Source organism: Lonchura striata, chromosome 1 (genome assembly GCF_050655825.1).
Source record: "Lonchura striata isolate lonStrDom1 chromosome 1, ASM5065582v1, whole genome shotgun sequence".
Taxonomy (NCBI): domain Eukaryota; kingdom Metazoa; phylum Chordata; class Aves; order Passeriformes; family Estrildidae; genus Lonchura; species Lonchura striata.
In genome coordinates, this window is record NC_140703.1 from 15,197,689 (window position 1) to 15,210,956 (window position 13,268).

Here is a 13,268-nt window from a genome sequence, read left to right on the forward strand (position 1 = left end):
CCTCTACAAGTCCCTGGACACACAGGGCTTACCTGTTTTGAAGTGGCCCACAGCAGTTAGGAAAATATTCTTTATTTTGGCTCTGTACTGATAGCAGACACTGTCTGACTGCTTGACTCCTACACTTTCAGAAGTTTTCAGTGAGGACGTGATTTTTGCCACGGGCTCTAAGTTTTGTGGGAGTTGCAAGCTTTCCATCTCCTTTCCTTGCTGTCCTTATTGGCTCTTTTTTACCAGTGAGCCTCAATTTGTGATCCTGTTGGTGCCTGATGAGGCAGCTCCAATCCAGGTTCTTTCCTTCTTCCAGGTGTTTCGTGGCAGATGCAGAAATGATTTCCAGCATGCTGTGATCTGTGGTGGGAGAGTGTCGCTGTCGAGGCAGGACAGGAATGAGAAGACTGACTCAGAAGGCTGTGAGAGTAAAACTCTGATTTATTCAAAATACACTACTCTTTTATACAGCGCTCAGCAAGGACCAAATCCATTTGTTCTGAAGTGAAAACAACCCACACCATTGGTGCAAAGTGCTTGACGCACAGTGATAGAACTTAACTATAAGCAATGTGAACAACAAGAGAGATAAAGAATTATTTACATTCTTCTCCAGCTCTTTCCCAGGCTTCTGCCTGGATAGAAACTCTCAGTTTCTCTCTTTGACTGAATCCGAGTCCCACAGGACAGTGTAGACATTAACTGAGCTGACCTTTGTGCCAGGCCAGTCCCACTCCCTCCCCATTCTTCCCCACTTGTTTCTGCACTGTAAAAGAAGGGGCTGCCTTGTGCTTCAGAGGTGCACACAGCACCCAGGAGAACAGGCAACACAATGAAAACTGTACTTTTTCCTTCACATGAGAAGACAGGAAATCTACTTCCTAACATAGATCTTGCAGCAAAGGCCTTATGCCAACAGAATATTCTCTATAAGCCTGGCTGTTTTCATAGAAATGGAAAATGAGGAAAGCATCCTCTCTTCAAAAAATAAGCAAGTGAAAGCTTCAGGGGAGAGGGATATTTGGGAGGGCTCTTTGTTCTTATTTCTTCAATTTGAAAGTTTTTTCCTTTTATCAAATATTGAGCTGTTCCATTGAAAGATAACCTAAAAATAATGATTGGCTCAAAATTGTTTTCATTTGGGATTAGGTTTCACCTCCCAGCTCTCTGGGCAAAATTGAGCATAGAGAAAACAAAAGACTGAAATACATCATGCCTCAAAATAAGCTTATTGCAATAGATGTTTTTTTCTTTCCCATAACCCAGGCAGCACCTCCTGGCCACAAGTAACTCCTAAACTGGACTAAAAAAAAAGCCAAAAACCAACAAAATTCCTTTGTCATTATTTCTCCTCCTCAAGACAGCACCTGTATCAAATTATCTGGCTAGCACAGGTAAGAATCTGACTCCCACCAATATGAATATATAAAACAACATGCTACTGGCATCTCTTTTTAAATGATGAAAATTAAAACTCTCATTACTGTAATTTAAATAAATTCTTAATTACTGTACTTTAAGTAGGAGAATTCTGATGTGAGCACCAGGAAAAAAATAGAGAAATTCAGAAAGAAAAAAGAGTAATGCTTACCACAACATCCTCCTGTTTCAGACTAGTATTAAGAGGCAGGAGAGCTTTTTTTCTTTACTTCAAAATATAGATTTTTTTTTTTTCCCTAGAAAAACAAAGCTGTCTTTTAGAAACATCTTAAAGTGCCAGACCAGCAAGTGGAACTTGGTACACTGCTGGAAAGGAGAAAACAAGAGTAGTTTGCTTGGCCTCCATTTTCCAGATGGGGAGATGGCTTGAGAGGTTCCGTGATTTGATAGGAAACTAAAAATCAACAGAAAGTGTTTGTTTGCCTTGGGATTGATTTTTTTTTTTTTCCCTCTCACCTTAGTTGTTCCACATTGCCTGGTCCTTTTTAAGCTGTGCTTGCATCCTGTGTGCTTGTGAGAGTTAAATGAGTTATTTTGGGTATGCCCTGATCTTGTTGGCAGGGGAGGACAGCAAATGGGATTAAAAATTACAAAACATTTATCTGCACTTTTCTATGCTGCATAGAAATTCCTGTGTAGGCTATACTTGCAAGAAGTTAAATGTCTAGTTGGTTTCTGTGTTATTTTAACTATTCTCTGTATTTTTCACTTATCTTTTGGCTCTCTCTTGGTGTTCTAAAAGGGTCCACATCGCACTCTCTGCTGTCAAACTCTCAGCTATGCGTCAGCTTCTCAGGACCAGGAGATTTTGTTGGCTTTTATTAACTAAGGCCAGCTTGGCTTGGACTTTCATGATGGCCTAGTGATTTTCAGATTCTTAAAAGACGTTTCAATTCCAGACTGCAGGAAACAAGCACGAGTTCAGCTGCTCTTTTAACAGCTCCAGATGTGCGCAGAGCCCGGTGGTTCATGGAAGGGGAATAGTGGGAGCTGCCAGCTCACAGCCTCTGTGAGTCACTGAAGCAATCAAAACCCTTCCTGCTAACAAAAAGCACTTCAGTGTCCCAGACCTGCTTACTGAAAATGCAAACTCCCTGGGCAGGCAAACATTCGCTTCCAGAGTTGCTTCCAAACTTCCTTAAGGAGACACGAAAGGCTGAGACCTCGGACACAAGCAGCAGCCATTCACTAAGCACGCACAGCTCTGAGAGCAAAGCAAGGTGCCCTTTTCTCTGCTCCTTCCACTCTCTGGTATCTCATGCCAATTCCAAAGCAATTCCTCCTCCTGCCGAGCGAGCAGTGGACTTTGAAGTCCATTCAGCACAGTGCAGTGTAATCCCAGGTACTCAGCCTCCTCAGAGAAGCCTCTGGATTCACATTCACCAGCAAACAGCGCTGGTCATGTCTCAGAGGTTTTTCTCTCAGAACAACCTTTCCATCTGCTGGAGCCAGCACTGTGAGCTGCTCACACATCCTCAAGTGTGGCCCTGATTCTTAAGATTTTCTAAAGCCTTCTGAGTTTACATTCTGTTAGAAAACTTTCCCACACATTTTCTATAAACAACGTATTGTTTTGCATTCCTTCGTGGGGGTGGAAGAAGTTGATGTACTGGTGGTTTGTCCAATGTCTTTGGAGAGGTGGCCCATTCACTCTCCAATCCACTGTCACCTTTGGAAAAGTATAAAAGTTGGGGTCAGAAAATAAACCTTCTTCTTTTTTACCTTGCCACTTGCTTTATCGCAGTCGCTCGTGTTGTGCTTCCTCGTGTCCTATAGCAACACTCAAGAGCATTGGAGCTGGGTAACACAGGAAGACAATGTGCTTAGGGCTTAAAAGAGGGAGGGAAATCTCCTATTTCAACTACAAAACAAAAGTAAATATCAAAATAGCCACGTTTCTCTTGATGATTAAATCTAAATATGTGTCCATTTGTTTTCAGGCAAGCAAGACCTCCTCAGACAGCCCAGATTCAGTAAATCCATCAGCTTTAATACAACATTAACAAATTTCATTACAGGACTGCGAGGCAATCAGGACTAGAAAAAACAGATTACAGGATCAGACAGTGTGCTCTCTCCACTGCTCTCCTGTATCCTACATATCTCCTGCTTTAGAAACCCAGCTCCTCTTGAAAGAGGAGGAAAAATATATACATGGTTTGAGTTCCTGTCTGTGTTTATATTAAATCAAAAATTAAACAGTGATAAAATTTAGCTATTGAAATCCTGATATTTTTATCCTATTTTGCTTTTTAAAAAAATGCATCATCATGGGGAAAATACATATCCAAAAAACTCAATGATGACAAAAGGCACTTTTTTACCCTCTTGTTTTACCTCAGTTTAAGACTTAGTTCTTTGGGTTTGCTTTCCTAGAGTACCACTCCATTATTACATATCTTATCCACTGGCTTCTAGAAATGACAAATGGGCTGTCAATTTTACTTTTTTATATCAAGATAGAAAAATAAAATTTAAAAATTAAAAAACTAATATCAAAACCCAAGAGATCTATATTGAATTAAAACAGGATACCAATTAGTGAAAAGATGCATCTCTTTTTTTAATCAATGTAACAAAATTAATTATGTCAATAAAATAACAAGTATGCAAACCTTGAGAAATCAAGACTGCAATATTAGCTAAATGAATTAAATATAGAATTTCACAGTATTACAGTGGAACAATAGGGTAACAGTCAAGTGAACCAGCCCTCAAACTAAAACAACAGATTATTGCCACTCATTAAAGTAGGAGAGTTTAATACAATGACAGCCTTTATTTTCAATTTTCTTACTTAATATAAATGCACTTTGAGTGTGCACTAGGTTCTTTTTTCCATTTATCATAGGAGGGTTCATCTTCTATAATTCTCTTTTTCAAAAGGACACAGTGAGCTTTAAAAAAATGTCTAATAGTTAAGTCATGCAACAGCTTAAAATACAACCATTATTATGAGAAAATCTGGCAGAGTGAGAAGTTGTGGTTTAAGTTTAGGAAATCATTAAAGAACTCTTCTGGGAATCTATCATGTGCACAGAAAAATGAAAACCAAGAGATAACAGTGTAACTGCCCCCTGCAAGGCAAAAAAAAAAAAAAAAAAAAAAAAAAGAAAAAAAAACCAACAAAAAAAACCACCACAAGAAAACCCAAACGAGAAAAAATAATTTTAAAAAACATCATAAAATAACATAAATATCTATGGATAATGGGACCTTTTGTTTTTCTTTCTCTGGTCTTTACTTCTTGAAAGGGCATGTTCCACTCACTGCAGCTCTCAATCCAGTTCATTTCAGGATCATTTAGGATCACTTTTTTAGACCCAGCCAGGATGACCAGGGTGATTTTCAAGGCAGGCAGTAAGATAAGATGTAGGTGGGTATTTTCTAGAATGTTTGTGTCATATTCCAGTTAAATCAGTGCACAAGTTCTGCTGTAACTAAAACCAGTTTTACTTTTACAATCAAACCAACCTTAGTTCCAGGTATGCATTTTATTAAGATTTATCCTGTCCTTAGTACTTAGGCATGGTTTCCTGGTAGAGTCTGTTGCTTATTTGGAAGGAATTTTAAAATAATAAATAGAAGCTCATACAAATTCTACCGGCTTTTACACTATATTAAAATAATTTAATTTTATACTATTTTTTATTTATTAATCTCGAGTTCAAATAGGGTCTAGATTTATATCCCTCCCAAAGCTTATAATAATGGTTTTCAATAGTTACCCAGGAAAAGGGCTGCATTCTGCATTTCTGCAGTGCCAAACATAGCAGAAGCCATTTCCTTTTTGTGATAACAGATAACAAGCCTTTCAAAGCCACAAAGTGACAAGAACTAATAAAGACCAGGCATTATCCACCCTCACGTTTCTATTAAAAGTTCTATAAGCATCACAAAAGCCTCATCAGAGCAGAACACAATAGTTCTCCCAACACAAAAGCCAATATACAGCAACCAAGAAGATGGAAACCTACAGGAAGTTTGTATTTCTCTTTGCCTTTAAGGCTACATTCAGATTTTTTCCATTATGTTCACTGATCTCAGATAGAAAGGTAAATGAATGCTAGTCCAATTTAAATCCTTCTTGCTGCAAGAATGAATGCACCCAATGAGAAATTTGAAGTTAGGTCCTAATTAGCTGAGACTAAAGCACCCAAGCATTCCAAACATCAGTTCAGCCTCATCTTAGGGTAATGAAATTTCAGGATAGAGTCTTTACTAGCGAAGTGAAATTAAACACTGACTACTACAGACAGGTTAATGCAGAAATTGGGGGCATTTCCTTGAAGGATTACAGACTTGCAGGGTGGAGTGGGACGAGATGGGACACAGGGAGCAGGAAGAGGAATGGAAGAAGGGAAGAGGAGAAGAAATCGATGCCTTAGGCCTGGATAATTAGTGTCTCACTGAGCTGTATTTCTGGAGGAAGAGGATGTGCTCTCTCTGGTGATTGTATAAGCACCTTCTTGTCATACTCCTTGAGGAAAATACTAAATTAGACATAGTGGTTATTATTTATACATTTCAAAAGCTTAAAAGAGAAGGAACACAGTCTACTATCAAATTCAGAAATCTGTCTCCAAAGGGCAAGAAATGCACATGCAACAGAAAGGCAAATAACTTACCATTCTCATTCACAGGTCAAATTAAAAAAAAAAAAAACAAAACATAAGGATACATAGTGTAGTAATAAGAAAAATCCATGAGCTGGATGGAAAAGCCAGACTTGTAAATGTATGACATTATTTTTTATGTCTCATCATCATGCATGTCCAAAGAGTACCAAATGATACAGCAAATGAAAGGCAAAACTGAAGAAATACACATCCAGAAAATGAAAATGTCCAATGGGATGAGCTGGAATGAAAAGTCTTCTCAAGTTACCAGGGCCGGAGGTAGGAGAATTCCAAAGGCATTTCCATACAAGCAGCATTAATCACCCCAACATCAGGTCCAGTTACCCAGGCAGGGCTGCACACAGCCTGAGTGCTGTGCATGCACATAAATATATCCACCTGTGTACTGCCATTTACTACAACAAATCCACCAAAAAACTCCACTCAGCTTGCATAAGTCCTCCTTTTTAAGACCTTTGAATTTTTGCTGCAACAGAAATTTCCAGGTTTTTAACACTGATTTCAGTCTGACATGCAAAGAAGGAGCTCATAGTTAACTCAGTAGTAAATTCTGCACCTTAAAACCCAAATTCATAATCAATACAGAACATTCTAGAGAAGAAAGCATTGTTCAGAGTTTATATTCTCCAGTAAAAAGGCCAGTAGGGAAGACAATTCAATATTTAAAGCACAAAAGACCAAAGCCTGGGGCAAGAGGACTGCCACTGTAGTTCCTTGCTGACAGGTCCAGGGCATAGAGAATCTCTTTGCTGCAAACACAGGGACAGCAAATTAATTTTTTCCCCTCTCCTACTTTTTAGGAAGATATCAAGCCCAAAATGCTCGAAGGTGGGGTATTCCCCCCTTCCTCTAGGATGCTGCAAACCAGTAGGATTGCAACATTTGCTTCCCCTCCTTTTTTTTCTCTGAGTATCTTTACCATGTCAGAAGAATGTGGTCACTAGAAGAGAGAGAATTAATTACCACTTGTCTTTTTACAGGATGACTCATGAGTATTCATTTGGTAGCTCAAATGGACTTTGCTTCATGATTACAGAGAACTTCAGTGAACCAAATATTTCTATTACCAAATCACACGGTGCTTTATAAAACAATTGCCAAACAAAAGTGGAAAAAACATAATTGGCAAAAAAATGGGCAAAGGGAAAGGGCTGCAGTGATTTTCAAAGGCTTAAAGACAGAAACAAAGTATGCTTCCAAATATTTAACCATGAATTTTCATTGACTGCTGTGTTATGAATCCAAGAAAAATAGAGCACTGCACAGAGAGAAGTGAGCCTGTGGTCAGCAAGTCTAGAGTAAGCAATAGGTGAACAAACACTATTTAGAAACCCTCATCATATCCATTTTTAAGGGAGGTACATGCTCCCAGGTAAGAAAGTGAGTCACCATAACAAAGAAGGAACATTTTTACACCAAAATAACCACATAAACCTTTTGTCAATAGAACAATACTGGCAGTGTTACACAGCATTTGAGAACAACTTTATTTTCAGGACCAAACATATGAAGTATATTAATTTCATTTTAGGGCTAGACACAATGTAATATTGTGTTAATAACAAAAGGCACCTTTTAGTCAACTGAACTTTGTAAATTTACACTCATAATAAAGATATAGTTCACCTGTGAATTTACTAAAGTCAGAGATCCCAGCAAGTACCAAAATTAAGAACAAAGGTGCTTTCCTCCATTCACCCAACACACTGAGAAAACAATGTGAACACTTACAACTACTAGAAAATGCTTATTTCTGACCATTTTTGCTAATACAGACGAGTTACAGAATTTCTTCTAACTAAACATCAGGAAAGCTTTGGCAAAAAAGAATTAGAGAAAATATTTTGTAAATGTTATCCCACAGGATAACACCATGACACTAGAAACAAAGGTTCGTGTATCACTACAACCAGGATACAGTTGGAAAGAAACATAATTTGGAGAAAGCTGACGCCCTAAGGTCTAGTCCCTGTGCCAATAGAACCACACCACCTAAGTCACTGTTGCCAAACCCTGCAATATAGGAATATTGTAAATTAAGAGGGTTTTTTTTTTCAGATTTTACCACTTGTCACAGTGTTAAAAAGATATCTTCTTTCTCTTTTTTTTTTTTTTAATTATGATCCTCTTTTTTGTAGCTGTATGAATATGCTTGAGAAGAAAAGGAGACATTACAAGCTGCCTTTACTCTGAGCAATTCTCAAATAATTTTCATTCTTCTGATGGAAGGATAGGAAATTTTTTGAATTTCTGAGCTTCATTAACATTTTACATTTGTGTAGCACCTTTTTCTTGGAAAAAAATCCTGTCAGGACCCAAAATTACCTCACCTGACTATGGCAGTGGCACTACAATTAAAAAATAAAACTTGGATCAGGTGCTGTTTCCTTGTGTGCTGGCCTGAGATGCTTGTAGAGTTCCCATCTTGGCTGATGAGGCACTCTGATGTCTCCATCACCCAGAATGACTCGTGTGAAAGGTTGCAAGCAGAGGACAGGGCAGGTTTGACTTGTCTGGTTCCTACAACACCGGGGCTCACTTACTTCACTTCATGGGTTTGAAGTTGTACCAAAAGGAGCAACTCCAAACCACAACAGCTTGCAAATCCACTTAGGGTAAGTGGATTACAGTAAGGCTTTTACAACACCAATGACTGTCATGTTGCAGCACATTTGGGTTATGATCTCTTCTATTACCTTCCCTTGGAATTAGACAGTCGCAGCAGACAGCTGGGGAAAACACAGGTATTACTTCTAATAATCCAATTCCACAGCAAGTCAACGAGAGAAATAAGTAGATTTAAAGCTTTTTAAAATTGAATTAGATTTTTTAACAAGAAGTTCACACGGTCAGTTTATTAATTACCTTGGTATCTCAAATTTAGAGGCTTCCACCTCTAAACATTAGAAACAACCCTCAGGTCAGTCCAAGTCCGTAAGTATATCCTGCACATGCTCATGGATCATGGGTAAGCTATGCCCTTTGACAGCTGACCCCAGCCAGCAGCCAAACACCCACCCTGACTCCCTCTCACTCCTCTCCTGCTGAATGGGGACAAAATAAAAAAAAGGCTAGACTTATGCATTGAGATAAGGATAAAGCTATTCTTATCTCAATGGAATGGAATGGAATGGAATGGAATGGAAAGGAAAGGAAAGGAAAGGAAAGGAAAGGAAAGGAAAGGAAAGGAAAGGAAAGGAAAGGAAAGGAAAGGAAAGGAAAGGAAAGGAAAGGAAAGGAAAGGAAAGGAAAGGAAAGGAAAGGAAAGGAAAGGAAAGGAAAATGGGAATTCATTCCCTGGTTCCCATCAGCAGGCAGATCTCTAGCTACCTTTGTGGGAAGCCACACTTCAACAGGCACAACAGCTGCTTGGGGAGACCACCACAACCACAAAGAGCTGTCCTTCCTCCTCCTTTTACCAAGCTTTTAATGCTGAGCACAACATCAAATGGTATGGAACATGGAATATCCCTTTGAACAGTTCAGGTCAGCTATCACCACTCTGTCCCCTCCCTGTAGTCCAGGAGGAGTGAAGGGGAGAAAAGCCACAAGAAGAAGAAAACAGTGTTTCTCAGCAGCCAAAAAAGTGGTGTGGTATCAACACTGTCTCAGCCACAGATGCAAAGCACAGCAGCATGAAGGCTGCCAGGGGAGAGTTAACTCCACCCCAGCCAGAACAGTACAGTTCCAACTCCTCATTCCACACCATTCATGTCATGTGTGATCTGAGATATCAAAGTATCCTCTGTGCCACTCATACATTGCTTCATTTCTATGCCCTACTCAAACCTTTTCATTCCATCTATTTATCCTTCATGAAATTGCTTCTTACCAACATTTACAACTTATACTACGTACCTAAACCATTGTTACATCCAACAGTCAGGTTTACACATCCTCTATAACCACTATACCTTGTCTCTTGACATATATGCAGATAGTATTCCCCCATTCCACGCCCTCCCTCCCCCAAATTTCCATAAGAACAGTCAATTGCTTTGGCCCTATCTGTCAAGGGGATCACTCAGGACAGCACCACGTTGGATTGTTAAGCAACAAGACCACTTGGGGTGGGTGAGCACTGCACTCACATGGTTCCTGGTGAGGCTCATTCTCTGTTGGTTCAGATGATTCCTGCTGTATTCCTTCCTATATCACACAACTCAAATAATGGATTCTTTTCTGCCAGGGGTAAATCTCCTTGAGGTAGACAGCAGATTTCCACTTTCTCCTGCACCAAGTGCACCTGGGTTCCTGAGCAAAGACAATCCCACAAACGCACTTGCCTTTTCCCAAGGCAGAGAAACCCACACAGCCTCTCCCAGTGCACCTACAGTGTAGCCAGTTTGCCATGCCTCACCATATTGATATCACAAGCACCTCCCTCCACCTGCTCCAGGGAGATTGTACCTACACAGGTCACTTGATTGCAGTACATGTTTCACATGTGTTAAGGCCTCAACAGTCAGGGTCCACCCCTCAAATCACAAACCCTTTTTTTTTCCAATGCATCTCTCCCAGGCATGGTCCCTATCTTGAATTCTTCAAGTTTTTCCATCCTGTTTTCTCCCCATGTCCCCATGTAGAGGAAAGTGGCTCAGTGGGCATCTGGCTGCTGGTCAAGGTTAACCTGGCACAGCCTTTTATTTTTCCATCCAACAATGGGCATGCAAATTTTAACCAGTAACTTCCTAACCTGCAAGCAAATGCTGCTGGCCCAGGTCAATCCAGCAGCACCTAAACCTGCTCACTTTAAGACATTTCTCAGAGCAGAAGACTTTAGCCCAGACAAAGGTCAGGCTTGCCTCAGATGACCTCCTTGAGTGAGTTTTTGAGTATAATATCAGTAGGACAAAATGCAAAGCTAATGAGAAATGCACGTGATTAGCACTTCTGCCCCCAAGGACAAGATAGCCTATCAAAGTATCACACATTCAGTGAAACTTAGTTAAATAAATAATCTTTTAAATCAACCTTTACCCAATCAAAGTCCAGTCTTACTTATACGTACAGCTCAGGAGGAACGGCAAAAGACAACTCCAGTCAAGGCTGCTCTACATTGATACAGGTAAGAAGTTCATTTTTTCCTAACCCCTTTTCCCTTTGGAAAGTTATTTTTGCAAGACAAATGATTTTGCATGGATCAAAAGGTGTTGTATGCAGTGCACTGTAACCTTCTCTCCACTTCTAAATATGAAGAAATAATTTTCTCTCATAGAAGCCTACTGTTTCTCCAGCTCTGTGTAGTACTGGTTTTGCATCTTAATTTATGAATTATCACAGATTCCCAGTGTTTGTCGAGAAAAGCTACTTTGAATGGTACTTGCAATTGATACAGTCTGATGTGTTCTAAACCATGTTTAAATAGCAGGGAAGTTCATCCCAATATTAGCTAATGTCAGTGTAATACACAGAGACTCAAAAATACTCAAAGCACTGGTCCATGGACTACAAGTGAATCATGCTCTGCAGGATGCATATCCTTGCAAACTGAAATTCCTGTATTCTCCAGCTCCAGTGACATCTGTGCCAAACTCACCCCACACATCCATGCTGTTCTATGTGCTGCCCAAGTAACATCAGCAGTGCAGCAAAGAGTCTGCACCGTGGGTAGCTACAGCAGTGGTTCTGCACTAAGCTGCTCTCACAGAAGGATTTGACTGCCAGCAGATCTAAAGAACTGACTTCTGTCAGTAAAGGGACGGGAAAAAAAAGTCTTTCCAGTAAAATAGTAACCAAGGTTGCTAATTATCTGGATTTTTACAACTGGAGGAATTTGTCTTCATTTGTCTCGTTCCCCCATCTTCATGGATCTTCAGCAGGACAATGTTTTGAGAGATGTTCTCTGGCCCCACCTGTTATTTACTTTCTATACATGGTATTCCTGCATGACGAACTTCACCCAAACCACAGTTTCTTCACATCCCAGAGCATTTTAGGTAGGGACTTTTAGAGGTGGCCTGGTGCAATGTCCCATAGAAAACAGAGTCAGCTTAGATCAGGTTACTCAGGGCCCAATCCAGGTATCTCCAAGGACAGAGATTTCACAGCCTCTCTGGACACTTCTAGTCATACCTGACTGGCCCCAAGAGGAAAAGCTGTTCTTATGAATGTCTGGTTGGAATTTCCCTTGCTGTGCTGCAGCCTGTCTGTTCCCTCTCATCCTCCCACTGTTTATTTCCAAGAAGAGTCTGGCTGTGTTCTCCACACAATCCAGTTAGGCAGTGGGACGATATCAAGAAGATCTTGCCTTTAATTTCTCTTCCCAAGACTGAACAAATCCAGCTCTCTCAGCCTCCTTAAATAAGTGTTTCAGAACCAAAATTCCCTCTGTGAACTAGCTCAAATATGGTAATTACTTGGGGAGATCAAAACTGGGGATAGTATTCACATGTGGTCCCCCAAGTGTCAAAGGGAGGGGAACAATCCCTTCACTCCATTCTCTTTTCCCAAAACTTCATTTCCTTTGTAAGACTTAATCCTGGTATTACACCCTTTCTACAATCCTTACTATGTTTTCAGGCAGGCTTTCCTTATTTCAGTTCTGCATTTTGCTTAACTTCATGTGAGATATAGAGAGAAAAAAAGCAAGGAGGGTCAGAGATTCTTCTTGCTAGTCTTGTTAACTAAACTCAGCTTTGCACAGCTGTTTTTTTTGGGGCCAAAAAAATCCAAACCAACCAACCAAAAAAAAAAAAAAAAAAACCTAAAAAACACCCCAAGAATTCTGAAGCAAACCCTCTTGATATGCAATTAGGGAGAATACACCCCAGGTAAGCTTCCTGTTCATACTCACAGGTGTTTTCTCCATCCTGTCTGGTAGAGATGACTCCTGCTCTGCAGCCCCGAGAGTGCACAGTGAGCAAGAAGCCCCAGAAGAAATACGGCTTCTTCCTACGGATCGAGCAGGACACGGCGGGGCACATCGTGCGGAACGTGGAACGCAACAGCCCGGCCGAGAGGGCTGGCCTGCAGGATGGAGACAGAGTGCTCAGGGTCAACGGTGTCTTCGTGGACAAGGAGGAACATGCACAGGTACAAATCTGTTCAGGCTGGGATCCACACCATGCCCCAGGCCCACAGCTGCTGTGTGAAGCTTTTTCTTCCAGTTTTTATGGCTAGGAAACCCAGGAGCAGAGTCAACTGCTCTGAGTATCCCCCTGTATCGTTCATTACCCACCATGGGCATGGAATGTC

The 13,268-nt window shown here is 40.4% G+C and overlaps 2 protein-coding genes across 5 annotated transcripts in view; one reads left to right on the top strand and one right to left on the bottom strand.

The window, feature by feature from the left end:
• LOC116184216 (cell surface glycoprotein CD200 receptor 1-B-like) overlaps nucleotides 1-8,764 on the bottom strand; it is a 30,365-nt gene extending 21,601 nt beyond the window's left edge. For all 3 annotated transcript variants that reach the window (XR_014949946.1, XM_085559956.1, XM_085559807.1), the window contains exon 1: nucleotides 33-8,764. The gene's annotated coding sequence lies outside the window, so the exon portion shown is untranslated. The remainder of the gene's footprint in view (nucleotides 1-32) is intronic.
• The window catches only part of PDZK1 (PDZ domain containing 1), a 13,963-nt gene continuing 9,334 nt past the window's right edge, over nucleotides 8,640-13,268 (top strand). For both annotated transcript variants that reach the window (XM_085560035.1, XM_085560098.1), the window contains exon 1: nucleotides 8,640-13,106. In XM_085560035.1, the coding sequence (XP_085416161.1) occupies nucleotides 12,897-13,106 (210 nt within the window). In that variant the 5' untranslated portion in view covers nucleotides 8,640-12,896. The remainder of the gene's footprint in view (nucleotides 13,107-13,268) is intronic.